This window comes from Erpetoichthys calabaricus, chromosome 15 (assembly GCF_900747795.2).
Source record: "Erpetoichthys calabaricus chromosome 15, fErpCal1.3, whole genome shotgun sequence".
NCBI lineage: Eukaryota > Metazoa > Chordata > Cladistia > Polypteriformes > Polypteridae > Erpetoichthys > Erpetoichthys calabaricus.
In genome coordinates this window covers 15,480,574-15,506,426 of record NC_041408.2, presented here as the reverse complement: position 1 = coordinate 15,506,426, position 25,853 = coordinate 15,480,574, and the positions used below count along the sequence as shown (strand labels likewise).

The following is a 25,853-nucleotide window of genomic DNA, read 5'->3' as shown; positions in this document are numbered from 1 at the left end:
TCTCTGTACATTGCTGCAGTCATCTTTCCCTTTATCCTAACTAGTCTCTCAGTCCCTGCCGCTGAAAAACATCCCCACAGCATGATGCTGCCACCACCATGCTTCACTGTAGGGATGGTATTGGCCTGGTGATGAGTGGTGCCTGGTTTCCTCCAAACGTGACGCCTGGCATTCACACCAAAGAGTTCAATCTTTGTCTCATCAGACCAGAGAATTTTCTTTCTCATGGTCTGAGAGTCCTTCAGGTGCCTTTTGGCAAACTCCAGGCAGGCTGTCATGTGCCTTTTACTAAGGAGTGGCTTCCGTCTGGCCACTCTACCATACAGGCCTGATTGGTGGATTGCTGCAGAGATGGTTGTCCTTCTGGAAGGTTCTCCTCTCTCCACAGAGGACCTCTGGAGCTCTGACAGAGTGACCATTGGGTTCTTGGTCACCTCCCTGACTAAGACCCTTCTCCCCTGATCGCTCAGTTTAGATGGCCGGCCAGCTTTAGGAAGAGTCCTGGTGGTTTCGAACTTCTTCCACTTACGGATGATGGAGGCCACTGTGCTCATTGGGACCTTCAAAGCAGCAGAAATTTTTCTGTAACCTTCCCCAGATTTGTGCCTCGAGACAATCCTGTCCCGGAGGTCTACAGACACTTCCTTTGACTTCATGCTTGGTTTGTGCTCTGACATGAACTGTCAACTGTGGGACCTTCTACAGACAGGTGTGTGCCTTTCCAAATCAGGTCCAGTCAACTGAATTTACCGCAGGTGGACTCCAATGAAGCTGCAGAAACATCCCAAGGATGATCAGGGGAAACAGGATGCACCTGAGCTCAATTTTGAGCTTCATGGCAAAGGCTGTGAATACTTATGTACATGTGCTTTCTCAATTTTTTTATTTTTAATAAATTTGCAAAAACCTCAAGTAAACTTTTTTCACGTTGTCATTATGGGGTGTTGTGTGTAGAATTCTGAGGAAAAAAATTAATTTAATCCATTTTGGAATAAGGCTGTAACATAACAAAATGTGGAAAAAGTGATGCGCTGTGAATACTTTCCGGATGCACTGTATATGATAAATTCCATTTACTTTAATTGTGTAACAAAAAAAAAAAACAAAAAAAAAACAAAAAAAAAAAAAACAAAGGGGACGTAAAAGGAGTATCAGATAACTAATGCATATAACAATCCGAGTACAAAAAGCAGTTATAAAGGAAAAATGGTACAATATGCCTTAACATGCAGACGTTACCTTCCCAGAGACAGCCCAATAGTTTCTACTGTACAGTATTCAGTAAGTGGAGGAAAAACAAAAATTTAAGTCAATTAATGGTTTCTTAGAGAACAAAAATGTATCTGGTTTAAATCAGAGTCTATAAATTGTTGTTACTGCAGAAGAAGGCATAGTTATCCACTCTAGTAACATTATTTCATCCGAGTTTTTCCGGAACCAAGTTTAAGGTTTTTGAGTGATTTATAAACTAGCTCAAGAAAAAAAATAACCTCTGCTAGCTTAGTTTAGTTGTATCTCATGACTTACCCAGTTTACTTGCATGACACAGGTTCACTTTCAGAAGACTTTACACCTCAAGCCAGTATGCAAGTATGCTATCACTCATAATATGTTAGGAGGTCCTTTTACACAAGCAGACTACTTGTGGAATTTACCAGAATATGTTTAAGTCAAAGGCAAGTTGTGAACATAGCCCCTGTTAAATATCAATCAAAACGTGTCTTACAATTTCCCTAGTCAAAATCTATACCAGCCCCCAGGAATTTACCATTAAACCTCATGACTATATTATTTTATTATCTATACTGTGTATTATATATTGTAGGAGGCATACGGGATGGACAGACATCCCAGCAGGAAGTTGGGAAGATCCCTTACCTGGACTGGAGGCCCCGAGAATACAGAAAAGCATCCCGGCCAAGAAAGAGGAGGTCACACCCAGACAAAGCTGCTCTAAGCGATGGATATCCCAGCTGAACCCAATTCCAGTGCCTTCCCTGAACAGGGTAAAAGAAGTGGACAGGGAAGGACTGTTAGAGGGAAATTTATTCCCCCCAGCAATAGATGGCAGCAGCCCTCAATATCGGCGCCCATTCAGGAACCAGCAGGGAATGCCGGGAATTGTAATCCAGCAGCACAGCCCTGCTGGGTTCTGTGGGTGAATCAGGGAGATACGCTCCCAATTTTATGGGACTTCCATAGGACCCGGAATTGCTTCCATTGGGCAGTGGCCCTGACACCGGAAGTACTACTGGGTACTCAATAAAAGGGACGGCACTCACTTATCCAGTGGAAAAAGTGATGCGCTGTGAATACTTTCTGGATGCACTGTATATATAATAAATACTGTACATAAATAAAAAGTCTGGAAGACTGAATTGATTTACTTACATCCAAGTTCCAAGCGGCTCTGGCTAGGAACTATAAAACTGTGGCAGTTTTTAAAAACAAAACTGATTGGCAAGATAAGTTACATTAAATGTTTCCAGAAATTGGAAGGAACAGCAAATAATGAAGATGGTCTAAATCCAAGTTGGAGGCAGAGAAGCAGCCATACATCATGGTCTTTAATGCTTGTTGCTTTACATTTCACATTCACTGTATTGTTTATGCATTGATTCAGATTTTAAATCAGAATTTACTGTGCAAAAATATTTGCCTGGCAAACAGTAACAGAACATGATATAGTATTTGATTAGTGCTACACACTAGTCCATTTTCTTTTAGATGAAGACAAAGATAACCAACACCTGCACCTGCTTCAGGATTCACACCCGTTTACCTGGACCATGCTGAATGTTAGAGGATTTACCGGGTTTTTATGATGTGTGAAAGAGCAAAACCCACACTAAATTAAAATTTATGGAAAATGTTCATGTTTTAGAATGGAAGCCATATACATATACATATTTTATTCTAACAGATTCCAAATTAAGTGCCAAACATTTTCAATTAACAGGCAAAAACAAATTCAAAATTAACAGGAAACAGATTTTCAGGAGATTGCTTATTTCATGTAGGCATTAAATGTTTTTTATACAAAGTGACAGGTTATCAGAAGAAAATGCAAGAATACACATTTTGGAATGGTGGAGACAGATTTTAAAGAAAAACAATGATAACGTTTTTGTCACATAGTGTGTTTAGGGATAAAGGTGTATATCTGAAAGAGTGCTTCATATAAAACAAAATATCCTCTTTAATAAAACCCGTGTGCGTCCATGTGTTCATGTATGTGTGTCTTCTGGTGAAGTGCGCATGCGCGGGGCACCCTAAAGGACATCATTGCTGAAGAGAGTGCTAATTGGGTAGTCGCGGCCAAGGCAGAAGTACAGGGAAGGGCGGAATAAGTGGCAGAGTCACCGGCCTCTAGCAGATGCTTCAAAGGCCGCCTGACGCGTCACAGAAGACAGACAGGGCGGGACCTATAAAATATCGCGCGGCCGATCCAATCGGATTTCGGTAAATGAGGTAAGCAACACCTCCTGGAAGAATGGTCAGCTCAGCAAGTAAACATCAACAAAAGAAAGGCTGAAAGACAAAGAAAAATACGAGCAAATAGATCGATTTAAGAAAAAGAAAATGAGCATCAGAAAAACGCTAAAAGAGAAAGGCTCAGAAGAGCAAATAGATCTATAGAAGAACAGGAAAATAAGCATAAAAAAATTCTCAATAGACTGTAACTACTAATGTTTAAGCACTACTGTTCTAGTGCCCGTTATTGTAACGGGCCTAATGTCTAGTAATCAAATAAAAAGAAGAAGCTCCTAAAGAGGCGAGTGAAGTAAAATACTCAGCAATTTAATTAAAACATGACCTGCTATGAATACTGTATTAAAAATGTTTAATAATGGATTTCCCACAGCCAACCATTTTTCTACTGGTTATTACACATACAAACATACAATTTACTTTTAAAAGCAAGGTCTTTTCCAGTTCACTACTTTTATAATAATTTTTGAACATACAAGGAACGGAATAACTCCAAAAAAATGACAAAAATATGGGATGACAAATGAGCATACTTTTTGGACACTGAAATAACTACTTGAGCACTTTTGTATGCTTGCTGCCGAGAACTTTGAAAGAAAATTACCATCTTTTTTTATCCACTATGCAAAATAATTAGTAAAACCTAGAAAAGCTTATTAAGAAGAAACCACAGCAGGAAGTGTTACCTTTGAGAAAAAATTAATCATAATAAGCAAGTTGACAAGAATGTACTTATCTATGTAGTTAAAAGACAGGATTTTTTATGAAAAGGATTAACTGTGCATTTATAAATAAGAAGCACATATCTCTTAAAGCAGAGAGTGGTTTCAGTACTCCAGTGTTTATACTGAAATAAACTGCGCAATGCAATGTAAGGTCCTCTTACATATTTATCATTTAGGAGATGTCTTAAAAATTATATCTAAGCATGGCTTATATTTGTGTCTAGAAGTCTCTTTCAACATATTTGAATTTCACTTTGATATAAATTTCACTTTTGCCCAGAGGGGACTGGGTGGTCTCGTGGCCTGGAACCCCTACAGATTTTATTTTTTTCTCCAGCCTTCTGGAGTTTTTTTTGTTTTTTTCTGTCCACCCTGGCCATCGGACCTTACTCCTTTTCTATGTTAACAAATGTTGTCTTATTTTAATTTTGTCTGTTATTTTTCTTTTCTTCATTATGTAAAGCACTTTGAGCTACTTTTTGTATGAAAATGTGCTATATAAATAAATGTTGTTGTTGTTGTTAAAGCCTAGTGAAAGCGTAACAGAAAAAGTGCACTGCAAAGTTAAAAGCTGAGTAACTCACATTAATATATATATATATTTATTGCAGAGAAAGCAAAGTCAGCACCTAAAAACACAACATTACTGATTTCCATTTTTGGCTATGTAGAGAAAAGCAGTACACAGCAGAAAGCACTGAAGGGAAAAAAAATGTAGGCCTGGTATAAAAATCGACACCAGCAGATCTAGTGGTTATGTATATTTAAATTAATAAGAGCGATAAAGGTCACAAGTAGCTGAGGATTTTCCAAACTCTGGAAGCTCATCCAAGGTGTACCACTATAAACAAACATCTCACATGTGTAAATTAATATAAATTATCAAAAAACCCTATTTGTTTTCCTTTATATCTAGTACAGTAAAGAAAAATGGTCATTTCCATGGTGAAAAAGATAGCAAGACCATTTTTCAGCTGCATACCCTTCCTCGGGCATGTGGTATAGCTAAACATGAAAAGCTGGGTTACATATACAATAGGGGAAGCAGGGGGATGAAAGGCAAGAGTAGGTATGGGAAAACTGCCATTAAAAAAGTTGAAGGGATAGAATAAAAAGATTCGGACAATACAAAAGTTTCAACGCCACATGACCAAATTACTTATTTTGTTAACGACTAAAGTAAAAAAAACAGTAAACACAACTTCAACAGCAAACAAACTAAAAAAAACAGCATTTTTATGAAAATGTTAACATAAAGTTAGGCCTTATTTGATTAACTGAAAAAATGGAAAACAACAACAAAAAAGATTAAATGTGGCACTTTCAAAAGTCTGAGCACTGTTTTTAGTCGTAAGGTTGTTTGTTTGGCAGGACTTAGCTTATTCGATTTTAGTCTGGTCAAGAATTATCATTGGGAATCTTATGTTGAAGACAATTCCAGAGCCTAAAATATTCTATGATTCTTTAAACAGTGTGAAACACTCAACAATGATGAGATCTTCTAAGCAAATGACTGAGGATCTGAAAGAGATTGCGTTGGTTTGGACATGTGCAGAGGAGAGATGCTGAGTATATTGGGAGAAGAATGCTAAGGATAAAGCTGCCAGGCAAGAGGAAAAGAGGAAGGCCTAAGCGAAGGTTTATGGATGTGGTGAGAGAGGACATGCAGGTGATGGGTGCGACAGAACAAAATGCAGAGGACAGAAAAATATGGAAGAAGATGATCCGTTGTGGCAACCCCTAACGGGAGCAGCCGAAAGTAGAAGGAGGAGTAATAAGTAGGGAAAAAACTCTAAATAGATATCAATGAGCCAGCTAGCACTTTCCCAGAATCCAAAATGTCATTACTAAATGGCATTTAAGGGGAACTTTCTTGGTCAAGACAAGATCTGAAGACCTTAAAACTGACTTACATACTGTACATGAAGGCATGGCAAAACTGCAACAGGCCTGCAGGAAAGTTTAGCTGAGAAGGGGCTGGTGCCCTACACTACTGTGTAGAATTACACTGACATGGTCTTCATGAAGGAAGAGCCATCAGAAGAAAAATTTCCCTGTGATTTCATTAAAAAAAATGGTTTACATACAAAATACAACATCCGCGTAAAGAATTTTGGACCAAGTGTTGCAGACAAATTAAGTTAAAATACAACTTTTGGGCTACAAAAACATAAGATTTGTTTGGAGAAAAACAAACAAAAAAGCCGCAGTATTTAAAGAAAAGAACATCTTGCCAAACTGTCAAGGACAGAGGTGAGTTTATTACGTTTAGGAGTTGTGTGACAACTAGTGGGCACAGGAAACACTGTGCGTGTGAAAGAAACAACTGATTCCACTAATTATCAAGATAGTCAGGAAACTGAAAAAAGGATGGCATCTACAACAAGACAATGATCCCAAGCACAGTTTGAAATGTACTATGAAGTACTTCAAGAAACACGTAGTGAAGGATTCACAATGGCCCTCTCCCTCCACAGGCTCGAACATAATTGGAAATCTCTGGGTAAATCTTAAGTGCTGTGCAAGCAAGACAGTCCCAGAATGTCTCACAGATGGAAGTGATCTGCAAGGGAGAATGAGGTAAAAAGAAACTGAAAACAAGAATTCAAAAATTCATAGCTGGCTAAAAAAAAAAATATTTACAAGCTTTAATTTTTGCCAAAATCTCATTTTACCAAGTACTGGCTTAATAGGGTGCCCAAACTCTTACAAATGCCATATTTACACTTATGTTTTATTAGCTCAAATAAATCATAACTGTACATCAACATTATTATAAATATGCAAATGTTTGCTGTCAAAGTTTATTTACTATTTTTTCAGTTCAAATGTCAACAAAATGTCTAATTTTACCAGGAGTGTCCAAATTTTGCCATGGAACTGTATGTGATCCAAGGCTGAGAATGTGCATAGCGCTTACAACTAGCCAGTTTTACTAATACATGAGACTTAATATTTTTAACAGAATAGCATGAAGAACTAGGGTGTTGTAGTGTGTTAGCCATTATGGATGCAATGAGAAGTCAAGCAAAATGACACTTTTTATTGGCTAACTAAAAAGATTACAATATGTAAGCTTTCAAGGCCCCTTCATCAGGCAAGATGTAATTTTGCTTGACTTTTCGTTGCAACAAAATAGCATGTAATATTCACCCTCACTTTCAAACATTTTCTTTTGGAGGTACCCGATGTATTTCCTAATAAACTCACATCAGAAGAGATTCAAAGTTGACTGTGCAACCGAGTACAGAATTGCCTTCAACAAACAGAATAGCACATTACAATAAAAGGCTCATCTACTGCTTTACTTTTTTTTTTTTTTTTACCAATGCAGCATCCAACAGGCTCAATGTTACAGACAATGTTGCTTTTAGTTTAATAAAATCTACTGAGATAGGATGAAAATTTCTCTCACTCACATTCAATACAGGTTACAGTTATAAAAATAACAAATTAGTACTTGCAATCCCTTCCTCCCAATTTCCTTTTCAAAATTTACTTGAAACTATAAATTATCCAGCATTAGCTTTTCAGTAAATTACAGTGTAAGACACAATGGATGGTAATGAATACAATCAGTATTCAGCTTTTATAAGTAAAGGAGACAATACTTCAAACTTTATTTGTGAGAACCGCCTTATATATGACAAAAGAATTTTTATATTTTATTGTGTTGCATGCTAACCTACATCCTTGTTTTATCCATCTATCCATCCATCCAACTTCTTTGCCTGCTTTATACAGGGCAAGGACACATGGAGGCTGGAGCCTATCCCATCAAGGATCAAGCACAAACACCAGCCCATTGCAGGGTGAACACACAAGCACTAATATCAGGTCCCAATTAAGCATTGCCAATCCACTTAACCTGCATAGCTTTGGGGGGAGCACCTGGAGGAAACCCACACAGATATGGGTAGAACATGCAAACTTCATGCTGTTAGGACCTGGGACGTGAATCATGTTTTCCTTGTTTCGTCGCATGCATAGTTATACAGGACAACACGCAGTGAAATGCATCTCTGTGGGAGGAAACCCGTGCAGACACAGGGAGAACATGCAAACTCCATGCAGGGAGGACCCGGGAAGGAAACCCAGGTCTCCTTACTGCGAGGCAGCAGTGCTACCACTGCGCCTCCGTGCAAGGTAGCAGTGCCAACAGTGCACCAATGTGCCAACCTGTACTGGTTTTATCTTAAAGAAAATCATATGCAGAACAGATGAATAAAATGTTGTCATAAAGTCAACAAAACATGAAGAACAATTATCTGGAAATCTACTTTACCCTTGTATCTTCCAGTACCTTTCTTAACTAGCCAAATGGTATCATAACTGCCAAGCAGATTGGCACTGCCTAAACTAGCATTCAGAGAATGGACAGGATAGCACAAACACCAAACTTTTTATTTGAATCGACTAAACCACACAAGTACAGCTGCAAAGGCAATTTCATATTTGGTTGAATACCAATTAACAGTATGTATTAACTATCAAAAAAACAAACAAACAAAAAAAAAGGGTCTGATAATTACTAAACTTTGACAAACAAAAAATTTCAAAGCAACATGAGGCAACTAACAGGTTTCCATTCCAAAGATACCAAATAGCTGTGTGCCCAAACTGTAGGTGAATCTGGTCGTGGAAATTGCAAAATTCTCTCGTGTCAATGGGAACATGACCCAAAAATAATGACAGCAGAAAATGAAATGAGGACAAACTGCATTGGAAGAGAGAAACTGTGGTCTCAGATTGAAGCTCACCAGCAGGGATGATTCTGGGACACTTCACAGGATTTGATAAATACCACAAAAGTGCAGCTTCACAAATTCATGCAATTTAATCAGCACCTTTGTGAACAAGCCTCAATAAAAATGGTATATTCTGAGTTTCAGAAGTTTGGAGTTTATGGCAGGACTTCCACTGTATCCAAAACAAATGCACAAAGATACACAGCCCCATGTAAATAGCACAAAACAATGAGGAATCGGAAAAAGTAATATGTTCCTATAACAAAACCATATATAATAGTGTTATATACAGAATACAGGAAATGTGAAATATATATCTGTCTGTCATGGTATTTTCTCTTCTATGTAAAAGAAAAAAGTAATGCAAAGGTAGACCAGAGAATTTTGTCCTGAAAAAACCACTGTAGTAAATAAGCCACAGGCACCAGTATAATGAGAGTTGCTCATTATATGGGAATTAATGACAAGGGCTATGGAGTTGATACACAAAACCTTTGAGTCGGACGCAATTTATGGTACCACCAATTCTAACTCCTTTGTTTTTAATTTAAGCTAAAATACAGTACTAATCAAAAGTTGGAGGGCACACAAAATTGTATTACGTTTTTGATAGTAATAAAATACCTTTTTGTATCAAGATGCTGTTAAACTGGTTTAAATATATAACTAAGACATTACTAGTGTTTCTAATGGCTACCACTGCTTGAAATGACAGATTAACTTATTATTTGTGTGGTTACAAATCCCCATTTTCAGCAGTGATTCCTTCAGTGTTCTAATAGTAAACTCCCTTAAGTGATCCTTAAGTCATTTTAAATGCTAGCTGGTTATTAGAGGAACAAAACTCCATTAGCACCACTGAAACCAGTTACCTTGTTCACTTGTGTTAAAAGGTACTGGCATTCCTAAAGTTTAGTTCTGGGTTCAAAAGTGGCCAAAATAAATCATCATTCTAAAGAAACATGTCAGTCTTATTGTTTTCTTTACAAAATGATGGCTATTCCATGTGACAGACTGCAGAGAAACTGAAGATTTCATACAAAGGTCTCTATGAGTGTCTTGAGAGAACAGGATCTAACCAGGTAAGAAACAAGAAGGGACAGGTCCACACAGGCAACTGTGCAAGTGGATAAGGACATCAGTGTGTAGTTTCAAAAACAAATGCCTTACAGGTCCTCAGTTGTCATCTTCTTTTATACAGTAATACGCTACCGTGGTCGTTTATTTGTCTGTCCAGGATTTTAAATCACCTGTAGCTCGCAAACCATTTGACTTATGTACCTGAAATTTGGTACACATATACTATGTGACGTTTACTATCCGCTGTCAGGGTGATGATTGACCTCCACGGTTATTGCCGCTTATGGGCGCCATTCCCATCCCTACCACCTTTGCCGTCACTTCCCCTACCTCTTTATATCTTAAATCATTCTTGAGGCAGATTGAAGACTTAAGTGTTAGCTTAAGTGAAAAATTAAAGAAAACATACTAAGTAATTGCAACACAAACACTGACTTAACTTAATACTTAGTTTTAATGTGAAAAGATGTCAACGAAAGAAGAGAAGAAGCGGGCCACTAGGGTGGAGAAAAGAGCCGCCGCACCAGAAGCAGCAAGTGCATCAACCTCTGAGTAAACGAATGCTAAACGTACAGAGAAAGAGGATGAAACCTAGGAAGTCAAGTCGAGTGTATTCACTGCATGTTATTGTGCAGTGCGCCGTTACTGGTATTCAATAAATAATAGTGTTGTCTGCAACAGAGAAAATTACCACATAAACATTAAGGATAAGCTAAGGGAGTTTACCATTAGGACGCTGGAGGAATTGCTGCTGAAAATGGGGCTGTGCAGCCATATGTGAATAATAAACTAAAAAAATAAATAAATAAATAGAAATCGGTCACTTCAAACAGCAACAGCCATTATACACACTAGCAATTTCTTAGCTATATTTTAAAATCAACGGTATCTAGATTAAAAAAAAAAAAAAAAAATTTAATTTAAATTAAAAAATTTCTGGGTGACCCCAAACATTTGAATGGTAGTGTATTTACTATATTAAACCTCAAAGCATACAAGATACAAAGCATTTTATCACTGCCAACCTGAATCACCAGAGTACTTTTCAGCACACTAACCTGTTAAAGTTTGGGATTAAAGGTTGTATCAGTGCCACTATGGCTTTTTATATTATTGATTAAAGAAGTTACAAATATTGAGAAATATTAAACAAAAGACAAAACTTATACAATTATCAAAAGGTTAGAAGAAGAAAAAATAATTTGAATTAGTATATGTGAAATTGGACATTTTAGCACATTGTTATTACTATTTAGTCTGTGTCAGTACATTTTCACCATCTTGGATTCCAGTAACCTAATAATTGCTTCTGTCTCCCGACTCCACAGCCTTGTTAATGACATAGGAAATGTAGTAGTAAAGTTCATTATTATCCCATATAAATACTTACAGAAAATCAAAGCATTGCACATAGAAGACACACATTCACATAAGAACAAGCTTTTGAAATAAAGATCCACTTCTTACCCCATTCACTGATTAAGAGTTCTGTCTTCAATACAGTAGCTATTTTTGTCCCTAATCTATCTCAAGTCTGGGAATATGGAAATACTCCAATACTTGTTATTACTGGACTCATAAGAAAGAACTTTTGAAAGTTTTCATGACTCAGCCATCTATTTTCAAATATACAAGGGCAAATCAATAAGTAAAGTCAATTGCAAAATTTGTTGTAACCAAAACAGATAAAAACTGACAATGCAACACATTTGCGATATTTAGCTTGAACACACACAGCGCAGTGCTTTGCCATTGTTCTAGCTGAAGCCAAGGTCAAATGAACATGGACGCTCCACTACAGGATTACACCATTGTTGAACAACGCGCCAGAAGAAAGAAAACCTGTTGAAATTCGAAGGATGTTGGCTTGTGCAGATCAGTAAGCTGTTTGGGTACCCATCTTGTGCAAACTTTATGGTACCTAAAGTCATCATGCGCTATGGCCGAAATTATCGGCACCCCTGGAATTTTCCCAGAAAATGCACCATTTTTCCCAGAAAATTATTGCAATTACAAATGTTTTTGTATATACATGTTGATTTCCTTTATGTGCATTGGAACAACACAAAAAAAACAGAAAAAAAGCCAAATCTGACATGTCACACAGAACTCCAAAAATGGGCCGGACAAAATTATTGGCACCCTTTCAGAATTGTGGGTAAATCGTTTTATTTCAAGCATTTCAAGCATATGATGCTCGTTTGAACCTGTGGCAAGAAACAGGTGCTGGCAATATAGCAATCACACCTGAAGCCAGTTAAAATGGAGAAAAGTTGACTCAACCATTCTGTTGTGTGTCTGAGTGTGTCACACTAAGCATGAAGAACAGAAAGAGGAGTAGAGAATTGTCTGAGGACTTGAGAACAAAAATTGTGGAAAAATATCAACAATCTCAAGGCTACAAGTCCATCTCCAGAGATCTTCATGTTTCTTTGTCCACCGTGCGCAACATAATCAAGAAGTTCACAACACATGGCACTGTAGCTAATCTCCCTGGACGTGGACGGAAGAGAAAAATTGATAAAAGACTGCAACGAAGGATAGTCCGAATGGTGGATAAACAACCCCAATCAACTTCAAAACATATTCAAGCTGTTCTGCAGACTCAGGGTGCAACAGTGTCAGGTTGAACTATCCGTCAACATCTGAATGGAATGAAACGCTATGGCAGGAGAGCCAGGAGGACCCCACTGCTGACACAGAAACATAAAAAAGCCAGACTGGAGTTTGCCAAAATGTACTTGAGGGAGCCAAAATCCTTCTGGGCGAACAACTTGTGGACAGATGAGACTAAGGTAGAACTTTTTGGTAAAGCTCATCATTCTGCTGTTTACAGAAAACGGAATGAGGCCTATGAAGAAAGGAACACAGTACCTACAGTCAAACATGGTGGAGGTTCTAAGATGTTTTGGGGATGTTTTGCTGCCTCTGGCACTGGATGCCTTGACTGTGTGCAAGGCATCATGAAATCTGAAGACTACCAAAAGATTTTGGGGCGCAATATAGGGCCCAATGTCAGAAAGCTGGGTCTGCATCAGAGGTCATGGGTGTTCCAGCAGGACAATGACCCCAAACATACCTCTAAAAGCACCCAGAAATGGTTGAAGACAAAGTGCTGGAGAGTTCTGAAGTGGCCAGCAATGAGTCCGGATCTAAATCTGATTGAACACTTATGGAGAGATCTCAAAATTGCTGTTGGGAGAAGGCGCCCTTCAAATCTGAGAAGCCTTGAGTAGTTTGCAAAAGCAGAGTGGTCGGAAATTCCAGTTGAGAAGTGTAACAAGCTTGTTGATGGTTATAGGAAGCGCTTGATTTCAGTTATTTTTTCCAAAGGGCGTGCACCCAAATATTAAGTAGAGGGTGCCAATAATTTTGTCCAGCCCGGTTTTTGAGTTTTGTGTGAAAGGATGTCAGATTTGGCTTTTTTTTCTCTGTTTTTTTGTGTTGTTCCAATGCACATAAAGGAAATAAACATGTGCATTCCTAAAACATTTGTAATTGCAACAATTTTCTAAGAGAAATTGTGCATTTTCAAGGAAAATTCCAGGGGTGCCGATAATTTCAGCCGTGACTGTATGTGCAGACCCATAACTGATATCCAAATGTGCAGCAAAACCATACAATGTAATCTGTCATCGGTCTTTGGTGCTCTTCACCATGATGATGGCTGACCAGACCGTGCTTTGTCAGTTACACTTATTCTTTGCGCTTTAAACATTTTTACCCATTTATAAACTGTTCATTGCAAATATGTTGTATTGCATCAACTTCTATTTGTTGCAGTTACTGCATAATTTTCAAATTGCCTATGCCTTTTGATTTACCCACAGACTTTATCTTGTTTAGGGCAAGCATTTCCAGTATGGAACAAGGCAGGAACTAAATAAGCCTGGTGGAAGAACATCAGTTACTCCAGGATTTAACACTTCTAAAATAACATACAATAATATTATACAACTTCTAAAATGCCAGTTGGGTTATCTGTGGTGGAAGATATTTTATATTACACATTTGCTTCAATACATACAGAGAAAAAAATGCAAACTATTTAGAGCTTAAAATGACAAGCATCTGCTATATATTGGGATTCCAATATAGGGTAAGACTACTAATGAGAAACTGGACTAGAAAATTCCACATTTTAAAAGGCACTAAAATGCACAACTAGTTTCATTAATGTATGACCTTGAAAATTCTCTCTCAAAATAGGCCATTCCCTTCAAACAGTATCCTGTATCAGGTGCAAAGCAAAAACTATCCTTATATATCCACTTTACCTCCAAAACAATTACAAGCAATTCACTGGTTCTAGCGGGAGCTACTCAGCCTAGATCTGCCAAGAGCTCTCCTGGGAGGCAGACAGCATCTAAATTACTTGACAATGTCAAATAAGGACTACAAGCATGTATAAACTTTAAACATCAGGAACAAGAAATGGCCAGCTTGCTTTCCATGCGATATTATACTTAACTTCATAAGTAGTTCTAGCCTCATGTTATTGACCAGCGTTTCTCAACCTTTAAGTATTTGCGACCAGAGTTTTCATAACAGTTTTAATCGCACCCCCCACCCAACGTTTTTTTTTTTTAAAAGGAGCCCACTAATACCAATTTGTTCTTTTTCAATTAATGATATATCATACATGCATATTTTATTATACCTACTTAACTTTTATCGACATTTATCTAACTATATATTTTTTCTAGTAACAGAATGTAGTTTAAGTTAATTTGTTTTGGTTTCAATAGATGTATTTTTCATATTTTTGATTTCTTTTTTTTCCACATCTTCGCGCCCCCCCCCTAGGGGGGCCCACCCCACAGATTGAGAACCACTGTTACAGACTTTATAAATGGGCTAGTTTATAAAGGGCTCCTTTAGTTAAACACAGATAAAATCAACTTTACTAAAATTAAACTACCCTATTAAAGAACTTAAATAGCACATATACTGACAATGTGGTATGATAAAGAAACTGAACTTACAATCAGAAATTGGAACATGGTCTTGCACAAGAGGATTTTCTTGAAACGATTTATTTAGCCAAACTACACATGCTTGAGATGTTGATTATGTGATATGAGTAACTTGTGATTTTCTAATGGACGTTTTGATATTGTTTGTTAGTGTTCTGTATGGGACCCCACTGATGCCACTATTATCTGGAATTCTGTTGTTTACATGGAAAACATGAGACTAAAGGTTTTTCTTGGCCATTAATACAAAACACTAGGTATGTAACATACAAAAATGATCAATTTTTGAATGGAGTATTCCTTTAACCTAACTTGCAGAAGTTTGTTTATATGGGAAAAATTTACACATGATAGTGGATCTTTTAAACCTAATAGTGTGCTAACAAACACAGCATCACTCTGCCACCCACTTGTGGATAAAATTCTGGAAATTAAGCTATACTGATTTCACAAAAACCCGACAAAAATCATGTATACATTTCCAAATTTAAAGGCTATTTTCCATGCAGCAACACGATATTTGTACAGGATAGAGTAAGGGCACTTCTAACTACAGGATGTAAAAAGGAAAACTGAAGGCATTACAACTGTAAAAATAAACAGCCATGGAATACAAATAGGAATGCACACAAGTACAGAAGCAGTACATTCTGTTTCTACAACAGATATTCCAGTCCAAATGCAGCATGGCAGCAGAAGCTTAAGTCACTCCGATAACAAACAGTCCAATATTATAAAGTACAGGTAATACATTTCAGTAAAATGACAGGTGCAAAAAATATGGATAGCCCAAGAAGTGCAACTTAAATGACATACTTAATTTGAAAGCTTACAAAAAGCATACATTTTTATTCTTGTACCAGTGTACAACTGGTGTGCATGCATTTTTTGTTACCTTGTATGTAGTTGTTTTCATACTGAACAATCCTTTTGAATTAACATTTGTTCAGAATCTTGATCGTATTAACAATCCATGCTTAGGATAAGTTCCAATATTTTTCAAGTCAGGTATTTACTCACAATTACTGTATATATTATTTTGCCAAGGACTTCTGCGCTAGAGTGAACTGCTGTTTTTATTAATTTTAAAATTTAAAAAAAATACCATGTCTGTTCTTGCAGCTTACAATGGGGCTGAAAGGTACCACTGTCCATAGGTAATATTGAAAAAGCCTTAAAAACTACTACCTCTAATTTAAGAAAACATTTCTTCCGCATTTATGAGGTATACTTATGATAATGAAAGAAAATTAGAAATAATTTTAATCACAGATTCTTGGAACAATTTTTCCTGAGTGAAGAATACATTTCCTCTTTACTTGTCTGCTCACAGCTGCCACTGTGGGTGAAGTTATGACAATCCACCAATCCCAAGCTATTTTCTCTGTATTATCTTACTTCTGCCTCTGCAATTGTTTTCTTCAGCGGGTATGTTCTGCCAATCCTTGCCATAACAGACAAATACAAGTTCAAGTCAGAAGATTATTCTTACCTAAACGGTGCAGATTTATCACCCATTACACTTTGTTGTTTCACATGGCCTACAGAGTAAGATTCATGTCAAGTAGCAGCAACATGAAGAGGACACAAGTGTTTCATTGTACAAATACCTATCTTAAGTGAACCGATTACACTGCATTGCATTTTTTTAATAAAAGCCTGAAATTTTTGCAAATGTGAATTTTAACACACATGCACGCGCCTACATCCCCACCCCAACTCAATCCAGAATTTTGCCTGTTTGAATATGCAAATCAATATAAATAGCCCCTTCCATTCATTGTTTTGTTAAAAAGACAATGGCAAAAGCATATGTAAAAAAAATTTCAACGAATGTGAAATGCAGGCAAGGAAAATGTACTACTGTACTTGGTGGCTCAAGCAGTGGTACAAGCAACAAAAGGAAATTGGAGTGTTACAGTGTTGCGGAGGCACTCAAAAGATCAAGTTCAGAAACATGCACAAAGCCGAAATTAAAAAAAAAAAAAAAAAAAAAAGAAGTGGTCACACATCAAAGTTGACGTGAAAAGGCAAGTTGCAGCCCACCATCTGGGGAAAAAGGGAAAAAAAAGGTCTATGTCCAGTTTAAAGTCGAAATGTCAACTTTAATCTCAAAATTTCCACTTCAATCTCATATCTTATTTTGTCATTAAAGTAGAATGTTGTAAACTTCATCGTAAAATCGAATTTCCTAGGGTTTCTCACACCCCATTGTAACTGAAGTAGCATGTTAAATGCTTTGTATTCTAAGTGTTCCCTAACACAGTTGTCGCTCCGTGCTTCTTAATCGGGCTTTCTCTTACGCTGACAGGAGTAATCACCACACAGAATAAATTACATTCATGATAATACAGCTCTCTGAACATTTTAGAATTCTAAGAAGTACACTTGATATCATTTTCATGATGAAATGCATTAAAACATGCAATAAACATGTGGGGGCATGGTGGCGCAACAGTAGCCATGAACTGGTGCCCATGTTGCCTCATGCATGATGCTTGCTGGGATGGGCGCAACCCTGGATGGAATAATTTATTGCAGCAGTACTGTCTTTGTCCAACATACTGTATCAACCCACAATTCTTGTCCTTCGGTTTTCTTGTTCCATGTAGCCAATGACTATACAACAAGCGTCTGCAATAAATGTTAACACCAAATCTTCAAAACTTTTAAGGAACATCGAAAAAATCTTCATTATACATGTTTTATTATTCCATCCATCCAGCTAGGGATGCGCCAATCCCAGCAAGCAATGAACGCGAGGTAGGAGCAATCCCTGGATGGGGCATGCCAGCTCTTTCGCAGGGTGAATACGAGCACACACATACAACATTAATGTCAATTTAGCTTTACCAAATCCCCTAACCCGTGTGCCTTTGGAAGGAATTCGAAGCATTCGTTGTATGTTTTCCTGGCGGATTTGCAAACACCAGGCAAGGGACACGCAGGATGTGACCCTCTTAATGTGAGGTAGCAGCGCTTCCACCCGACCACCCACATGTTTAATTATAAACAGTATACATTATTTAAATGAAATTAATAACTTACCTGTAAAATGTAATATACATAGTTTAGTACATTTCTTCATAAAAATGATAAGGCATACATTCTAGTATTCTAACAACAAAACACTCCAGGAGGATAGCTCAAGGAAATCGAAATGGACTTGCAAGCCAGTCATCATCATCTATAAATACATGCTCTCTTCTTCCATTTGCAAGGTCTTCTAATATTGCTAGAGCAGCTAAGGTAGTTAGAATAGTTTGGCCATTCCATGCACCATTATATTGTTACAGAATAATTACAATCAAGTGAATTAAATTTGCAAACGATATGCAATTAATTTTGGTTATTTCATAAAGCCTGCATCATTGATGCAAATCTAAAAAAGAAAAAGAGACCACACAGAAACGGTAGCATTGCTTTGACGCTGGGTGCCACCCGTTTGAAAAACCAAGCAGAAACTTGTGTACACATGGTCTGAGGCTGCTGTGAAAATGTGCGTGCCTTTACGTCAAGTCTTTATACATCTGTTATACATGTGAGGGTGGAAACAGGCGTATGCAACGTTTTTCTGCATACACACCGTTTATACTTGAGGCCCTTGGACATTCGTCCTTTTGCAGAGATATCGGGAGAACCACACAGTCCTTTCCAGTGACCTCATGAACCCCATACCCCCATGGTCTCCCTATCCATTGACTGACTTCATAGGATAAGTCACCAGATACATGAATGTCGCAGCCGAAGTATAGTTCTCAATGAGGTCGACATTCCCACCGCAAACAGACACATTGCTGATGGCTGTCCCCAAAGGTCTTTAAAGGCCTGGGTCTTGCTTTTTATCAGGACACTCGCAAGCCCAGACACTCAGACTTCTCGCTCAGTCTCTCGAGAGACCCGATCAGAGCCTCCATTGACTCCATGAAGATCACAGGATTATCGGCAAAGTCAAGATCAGTGAATCTCTTTTCACCAACAGATACCTCACAGCTGCTGGACCCCAAAACCCTGCCCAACACCCAGTCCATGCAAGCACTGAACAGAGTAGGAGCAGAACACACCCCTGACGAACCCCAGAATCAACTGGGGAAAAAAAACGCAGAGGATCTGCCTCCACTCTGCACAGCACTCACAGTACCAGTGTGTAGGCAGGCCATGACATCCAGGAACTTGGTTCGGTCCCGCAAAGTCTCAGGATATCCCACAGAACAGCTCAATCAATGGAGTCTGTAACGGACTATTACCCCAGTTTCAAATTTGTTTGCAGCAGGTGTTGCTGGGTAAATGGTAATGTAAAATGCACAACCAGTCTCCTTTTAAATGGATGAATCTCAAAATAATGGATACCCCATTTTGAAATGTGTGCAATGTCAAGATACAGTGCAATACTCTAACATTTTTGACTCGAATATGGGTGTTTTCAGTAAGTTTTAAGACTTTTCTTCATAAGACGACCCCAGTACCCATAAGCTCCATTATAAGATTCAAGAGTGGGCTAGTTATAATTATAATGCATTTTAATGTGACAAACTTAAAATAAGACTATGAAGAAATACCTTGAAAACACTGAGTTTATCCTAAAAGTGTCTATTCATTGTTACATACTTATACTAAAATTTATAAAACATTGTTTTCACCACCACCTCTTAGGCTGTGTCAGTTCATTGTACCATCTAGTGGAATGCATATGCAGTTTATATAAAAATACTGAACAACAGAGGCAGGGAAGTGTCAAGAAGCTTTGCTACTCCTAAGTGAACATGCATATTCCACAAAGCTATACTGGTATAGTAAGTACTCATGTGCCACAAATAGTTCCAACACTGCTTATCCTTGTTTCAGTTTAGTAATGAGCAGCAAACTAAAACAGGTGCAACAAGGCTCACCAAAGCTGTCCACCCAAATGCTGGATCTGCTATCTCCAGTGACATAACCTGCACCAATGGGAGTACAACACAATTAATAAGAAATAGAGAAAAATTATGAAGACATAAAAATTTTAACTAAGATTCCAACACGAAGCAAAATGGTCTCTACACCTACCCTCAAAAAGTGACGGGGTTGATCGTTTGATCCAATTTTAGTTTATAAAACATCAAATTATAATTTTTGCTAATATCACACAGCACTCTCTAGTTATGCTGACAGAATTTTCTTAAATGTCACATTAACACATTTAGACCATGTTGAAAGCAAAGAATTACATTATTTCCTTGAAACAGAGTAATCAGCTTCGGGGATTGTGGTCTTTACTCGCCTATAAATTAATCTTGCTCAAAATTAACAGTTTAAACCTCAAAACATGGTATGCCCATTTTCACTATACACACTTAACTTATATTATGTACATGCTATCCTATATTTGCATAGGAGTTGCCTCTTTTGTTGCTTGTGGTCCAAGAGATCTCCACACCTATGTACATTTGGAAAGAAAGCTAAAGAAGATTCGTAGACTGAGTTTTTTCTTAATAGTGTGAATTTTGTGTGGTTGTGGAAGCGGACTCATGATTTTTTTTGATACACTGGCAAATGTATGGCCCAACCTAAATCACAAAAAAAGTTTTCGTTGCCTCCTATATAACAGGAATGATACGATAACAAATAAAATGCAATACTAAATAATGGATACAATAAAGTCTCCTTGGATAAGGCTATCAGACATAGAAGCATAATTTAACCAATTTTCCACCTGATTCGACCAGCCAGTTTCGATGGTCAACATATCAATTCACACCTTTAAATCCATTTAAACTTTTTCAGTTTTCATTACATTACTACTCTTCTAATTCTCCGTGCTTCTCTGACGTTCACTTTCGCCTCGATTATATAACATGAAACTCCTGTTTAGTGATGTAAATTTTAAAAATGCTTTGAAATTGATGACAATAAAGTTAAATGGAAAAAAGAGTTTAACTTCACCAAGTTTTCCGTTGTGATGTCGGCCTAGCTAAACCCACTTCTTCGGTTAGTGTTGTTTCAAAATTGAACACATACAAACTGCTCTCTGGCTGGTAACCTTCGCGACGAAACTCCTCAGGATATATGGCAAAATTAATGTCAGCAACACCTTGACAATTTCTCTTTCTGGTCAAAAGGGTATATCCACATTGACCGTTGAAGGTCACCACTAATAAACTCCAAAGGTCCAGTTCTGCCATTCTCCCCCTACACGCCGGAATCAATACCTGTGGACAGTAAACCTCGGCGGTGACTGGCCCAGCCAGCCTCCGGGTGAACCCATCGAACCTGTAGAACATGTCACTGTGTCAGGTCCAGAAGCCAGAAACACAAGTGTCGGCACACACCGAGGCGGAAGCGAAGAGCGAGGACCTGCGCGCGTCGCGTGACGTATGAAGGTGGCCGCGGAGCGCCTGAAAAACGTTTTGTTTAGATTAGCAAAGGGTAGCATATACAGTCCTTCTCGTTATTATTAGTTATATGATTTTACTTATACGTTTTAAAACTTAATATACGCTCACTGGGAAAATTATTAGGAAGACCTATACACCAGCATATATATTTATATATATATATGCAATTATCCAATCTGTCAATCACGTAGCAGCAGTCAGGAGCTTCAGTTAATGCTCGTAGCAAACTCCAGAATGGGGAAAAAATGTGACCTCACCGATTTCGACCGTGGCATGATTGTTGGTGCCAGACAGGCTGGTTTAAGTATTTCTGAGACTGTTGAACTTCTGGGATTTTCACGCACAACAGTCTCCAGAGTTTACTCAGAATGGTGCGAAAAACAAAAAACGTCAGGTGGTCGGCAGTCGTGCGGACGGAAACGTCTTGTTGATGAACGTGGTGAAAGGCGAATGGACAGGCTGGTTCAAGCTGACAGAAAGGCTACGGTAACTCAGTTAACCACACTGTACAACAATGCTGAGCAGAAAAGCATCTCAGAATGTACAATCCGTCGAACCTTGAGGCGGATGGGCTACAGCAGAAGACCAACCACGTTGAGATCCACGCGCGTGAGCCATACGTGACAGAACGTGTGTAAACAGTAAGTAAGAACATGTATTTACTGAGTCATTTTAAGCATGACATTCTCGAACGCGAATAATCCAGATATGATGTTGCTGCGATCGGTAGTTATCCCAGCATCATCGGAGAAGACGGGGCCACGTTCATCGTAAGGCTCGCCAGGTAACTCCACATACAAGAAGGGGAGTGCTGTACAGTCGTGGCCAAATGTTTTGAGAATAACACAAGTACAGAATTGCTTTTCACAAAGTTTGCGGCTTCATTGTTTTTAGACCTTTTTGTCAGATGATTCTATGGTATACTGAAGTATAATTACAGTACAAGCATTTCATAAGTTTCAAAGGCTTTTATTTACAATTGTATTATATTTATGCAAAGAGTCAATATTTGCAGTGTTGGCCCTTCTTTCTTTTTTAAGACCTCTGCAAATCGCCCTGGCATTCTGTCAATCAATTTCTGGGCCAAGCCCTGACTGATGGTAGCCCATTCTTAATGCTTGGAGTTTGTCAGATTTTGTTTTTCAACCCACCTCTTGAGGATTGATTACAAGGACTGGGGAGTTTCCTGGCCTTGTATCCACAATTTTGATGTTTTCAGAGCCACTTAGTTATCACTTTTGCCTTATGGTTTACGGTGCTCCATCATGCTGGAAAAGGTATTGTTGGTCACCAGGCTCCTTTTGGATGGTTGGGAGAAGTTGCTGTCAGAGGATGTTTTGGTCCCATTGCTCCATGGTCCAGTTCTGACTTTCACATACCCGTGCTTTCAGTGGTGGACAGGGGTCAGCATGGGCATTCTGACCAATCTGTAATGACACAGCAAGCTGTGATGCACTGTGTATTGTGACACCTTTCTGTCAATGCCAGCATTACATTTTTCATTAAAAAATAAAAAAAATCAGTGGGATTGAACCAGGCAGGTTAGCATTTATTCTCCACGTGAGTAAGGCCCTGTCACTGGTTGTCCTTCCTTGGATCACTTTTGAGAGGTACAAACCACTGCATACTGGGAACACCCTTCCAGACCTGCCATTTCGGAGATGTTCTGACCCAGTTGTCTAGCCATCACAATTTGTTGAAGTCAGTCAGATCCTTACGCTTACCCATTTTTCCTGCTTCCAACATATCACCTTCAAGAGCCGACTGTTCACATGTTGCTTAATATATCCCACCCCTTGACAGGTTCCTTTTGTAATGAGTTGATCAATGTTATTCACTTCACCTGGTAGGGGTTTAAATGTTGTGGCTGATCAGTGTAGTGCAATTATGAAGGAGATGTGTAAATTAAAGTGAGATTGAGTTGATTTTGGGGTTTGTCAGAGGTGTGTTCTTGCTCCTGCTATGTTCAATGCGTGCATGAACTGGGTGTTGGGCAAGGTCGTGGGGTCCAACGGCTGTGGGGCATCTGTTGGCGAAGAAAGATTCAGTGATCTTGACTTTGCTGACGATGCTGTGATCTTTGCTGAGTCAATGAAGGTTCTGATTGGGGCTCTTGAGAGTCTGAGTGTCCGGGTTTGTGAGTGTCCTGGATAAAAAACAAGATCCAGGCCTTTAATTACCTGTTAGGCACAGCCATCAGCAGTGTGTCTGTCTGCGGATAGAGTGTCAACCTCTTTCAAGAGGTTTAATTACCTCGGCAGTGACATTCATGTTTCTGGTGACTCTTCCTATGAAGTCAGTAGACGGATTGGGAAAGCATTGAGGGTCATGAGGTCGCTGGAAAAGGGTGTGGGGGGCTCCTGATAGACCTTCATCCTTTTGCAGAGATAAGTCTTTAGAGTTCTGGTTCTTCCTGGCTTGCTATATGTTTGCGAAACATGGACACTATCTAGTGACCTGAGATGAAGACTGGACTCCTTTGATACTGTGTCTTTTCCTTGGGTACCGCTGGTTTGACTTTGTGTCGAATGAGCGGTTGCTCATGGAGTCCTGAATGAGGCACATTACCTGCATTGTGAGGGAGAGTCAGTTACGGCACTACGGCTATGTGGCACAGTTCCCCAAGAGTGATCCAGCTCACAGGATCCTCATTTGTGAGGACCTAACTGGTTGGACCAGGCTGGTTGCGGCAGATAGAGGGTCATTTCTGGAGGGTGGGACTGGACTGTGTGTCTGCCTGGATTTCGAGCTGTTTCGTCATGTAGTGGGTGCGGCAACTCACTGTACCAGTGCATGCTCCCCAATCTGACCTGACCTGATATGCACACTCATGCACTCCTTCATACAGCATATGAAAGAACACACAACTGTAGTAAGCAAGGAAGATAGGGTATATTACTGGTTTGGGTGGGCTCTGGGAATGAGACTATTTGGGCGTTGTGACAGATGTCAGGGTCATTACCTGGCCGGGATGCCTAAAAGGACCGGAAGGTGGCAGGAATAGCTTCCGGGCCATGAGGGGGCAACCTCCCTGGAGCAGGAGAGGACCACGGGAGAAGAACAAACAGCTTCTGGCCTGTTGGGACCCGTGGCCACCGCCAGGGGGCGCCTTAAGCCTTGTAGGACTTGGAAATAGTTACTTCCTCCACACTCGGCAAGATGGCGGAGGAACCTGCCAGGGACGCCCGGAGTGCTTCCGGGGCAAAGGGCAGCACTTCCGCCACACCAGGAAGTGCGGCCGGATGGACGTCATCAGACACCTGGAGCACATCTGGGCAGGGATAAAAGGCGCCGCCTTCCTACAGTCTGGGAGCCAGAGTTGGGAGTGGGAGCAGGACGAAGCTCCCAGGAGGAGAATAGAGGCGGCCAAGGACTGAGACAGAGAGATATTTGGGGTGATTATTGCTGAGTGCATTGTGTGTAGTGTTGGGAATGTCTTTATTAATGTTTAATAAACATGTGAAATTGATAAAGAAGTGGTTTCCGACTGGTGGTGTCCGGGCAACTATCACAGCGTCTATTAATTTTAGTTCTGATTAACTTAAAGCAATTACCAAAGAGGGAGTTTATGGAATAGGCGATGACCTGGTTGAGATGAGTCAGTGGTAGTCCTTGTGACACAACTAATTATTTTCTCAGCAAAACTTGAAACACAGTGTAATTAATTTTGAAGTGGACCGTTCTTGAACCAGACCAGACAAGAAAGGAGAATGTGATCACAGTTTCAATTATGCATTTGTAGAATTGTACTAGGATAGGCCGGGAAATATTTAACTTCTTTAGTTGGCATAAAAACTACATCCGCTGTTGAGCCTTCTTAGTGATAAAAGTCGTGTTAATGTTCCAGCTGAGAGTGTCAGCGATAGTTGTGCCCAACAATTTGAAGGATCTCACCCACCTGACTGTAGAATCGTTCATTTCTGGAGGAGGAGGTTGTAACTGCTGTTTATAAAAGTCTTTTACCATTTCCACAGTCATGGTGGTACTGAGTAACAGGATATTTGTAGCGCACCAAGACAAAAGACGGGTCACCTTCTTTCTGTGCACAGTTTCATTTCCATTTGTAATTAGTTCAATGATCTTAATAAAATATTTTTCATACGTTACCTCCTGTAGCGAGGACTAATAAGGCTGTTTTTAAAGCATCATGTATACAATGCTGGAAAATTTTATGACAAAAATAGGAGGCAATAGAGAACCTAATAGATCTCCTCAGTGGAATTGTTTGGAGATGATAAAAAGGTTAATCAACTACTGTAAAAAAAGAAAAGCTTTATATTGAAAAATTAATAACTGCACTAGACGTATTACTTCTGTAAAAGGAGAATATGGAATAGAAAATTGCAGACACCTTAAAGAACACAATCAATATTAATAAAGATAATCCCTACAGGTTTTGTCAGTATTGTAGCAATAAGCAGACAATTGAGGTGTAATTAAAACAACAAGAGAAAGTAG

The 25,853-nt window shown here is 38.9% G+C and overlaps 2 protein-coding genes across 2 annotated transcripts in view; both read right to left on the bottom strand.

Moving 5' to 3' along the window:
* Positions 1–21,371, bottom strand: part of LOC114665918 (cytochrome c oxidase subunit 7A-related protein, mitochondrial) — a 40,059-nt gene extending 18,688 nt beyond the window's left edge. The window contains exon 1 of the mRNA XM_028820583.2: positions 21,210–21,371. Coding sequence (XP_028676416.1) covers positions 21,210–21,281 — 72 coding nt within the window. The 5' untranslated portion in view covers positions 21,282–21,371. The remainder of the gene's footprint in view (positions 1–21,209) is intronic.
* The window catches only part of nphp1 (nephronophthisis 1), a 440,043-nt gene continuing 422,915 nt past the window's right edge, over positions 8,726–25,853 (bottom strand). The window contains exon 21 of the transcript XR_007933588.1: positions 8,726–8,738. The gene's annotated coding sequence lies outside the window, so the exon portion shown is untranslated. The remainder of the gene's footprint in view (positions 8,739–25,853) is intronic.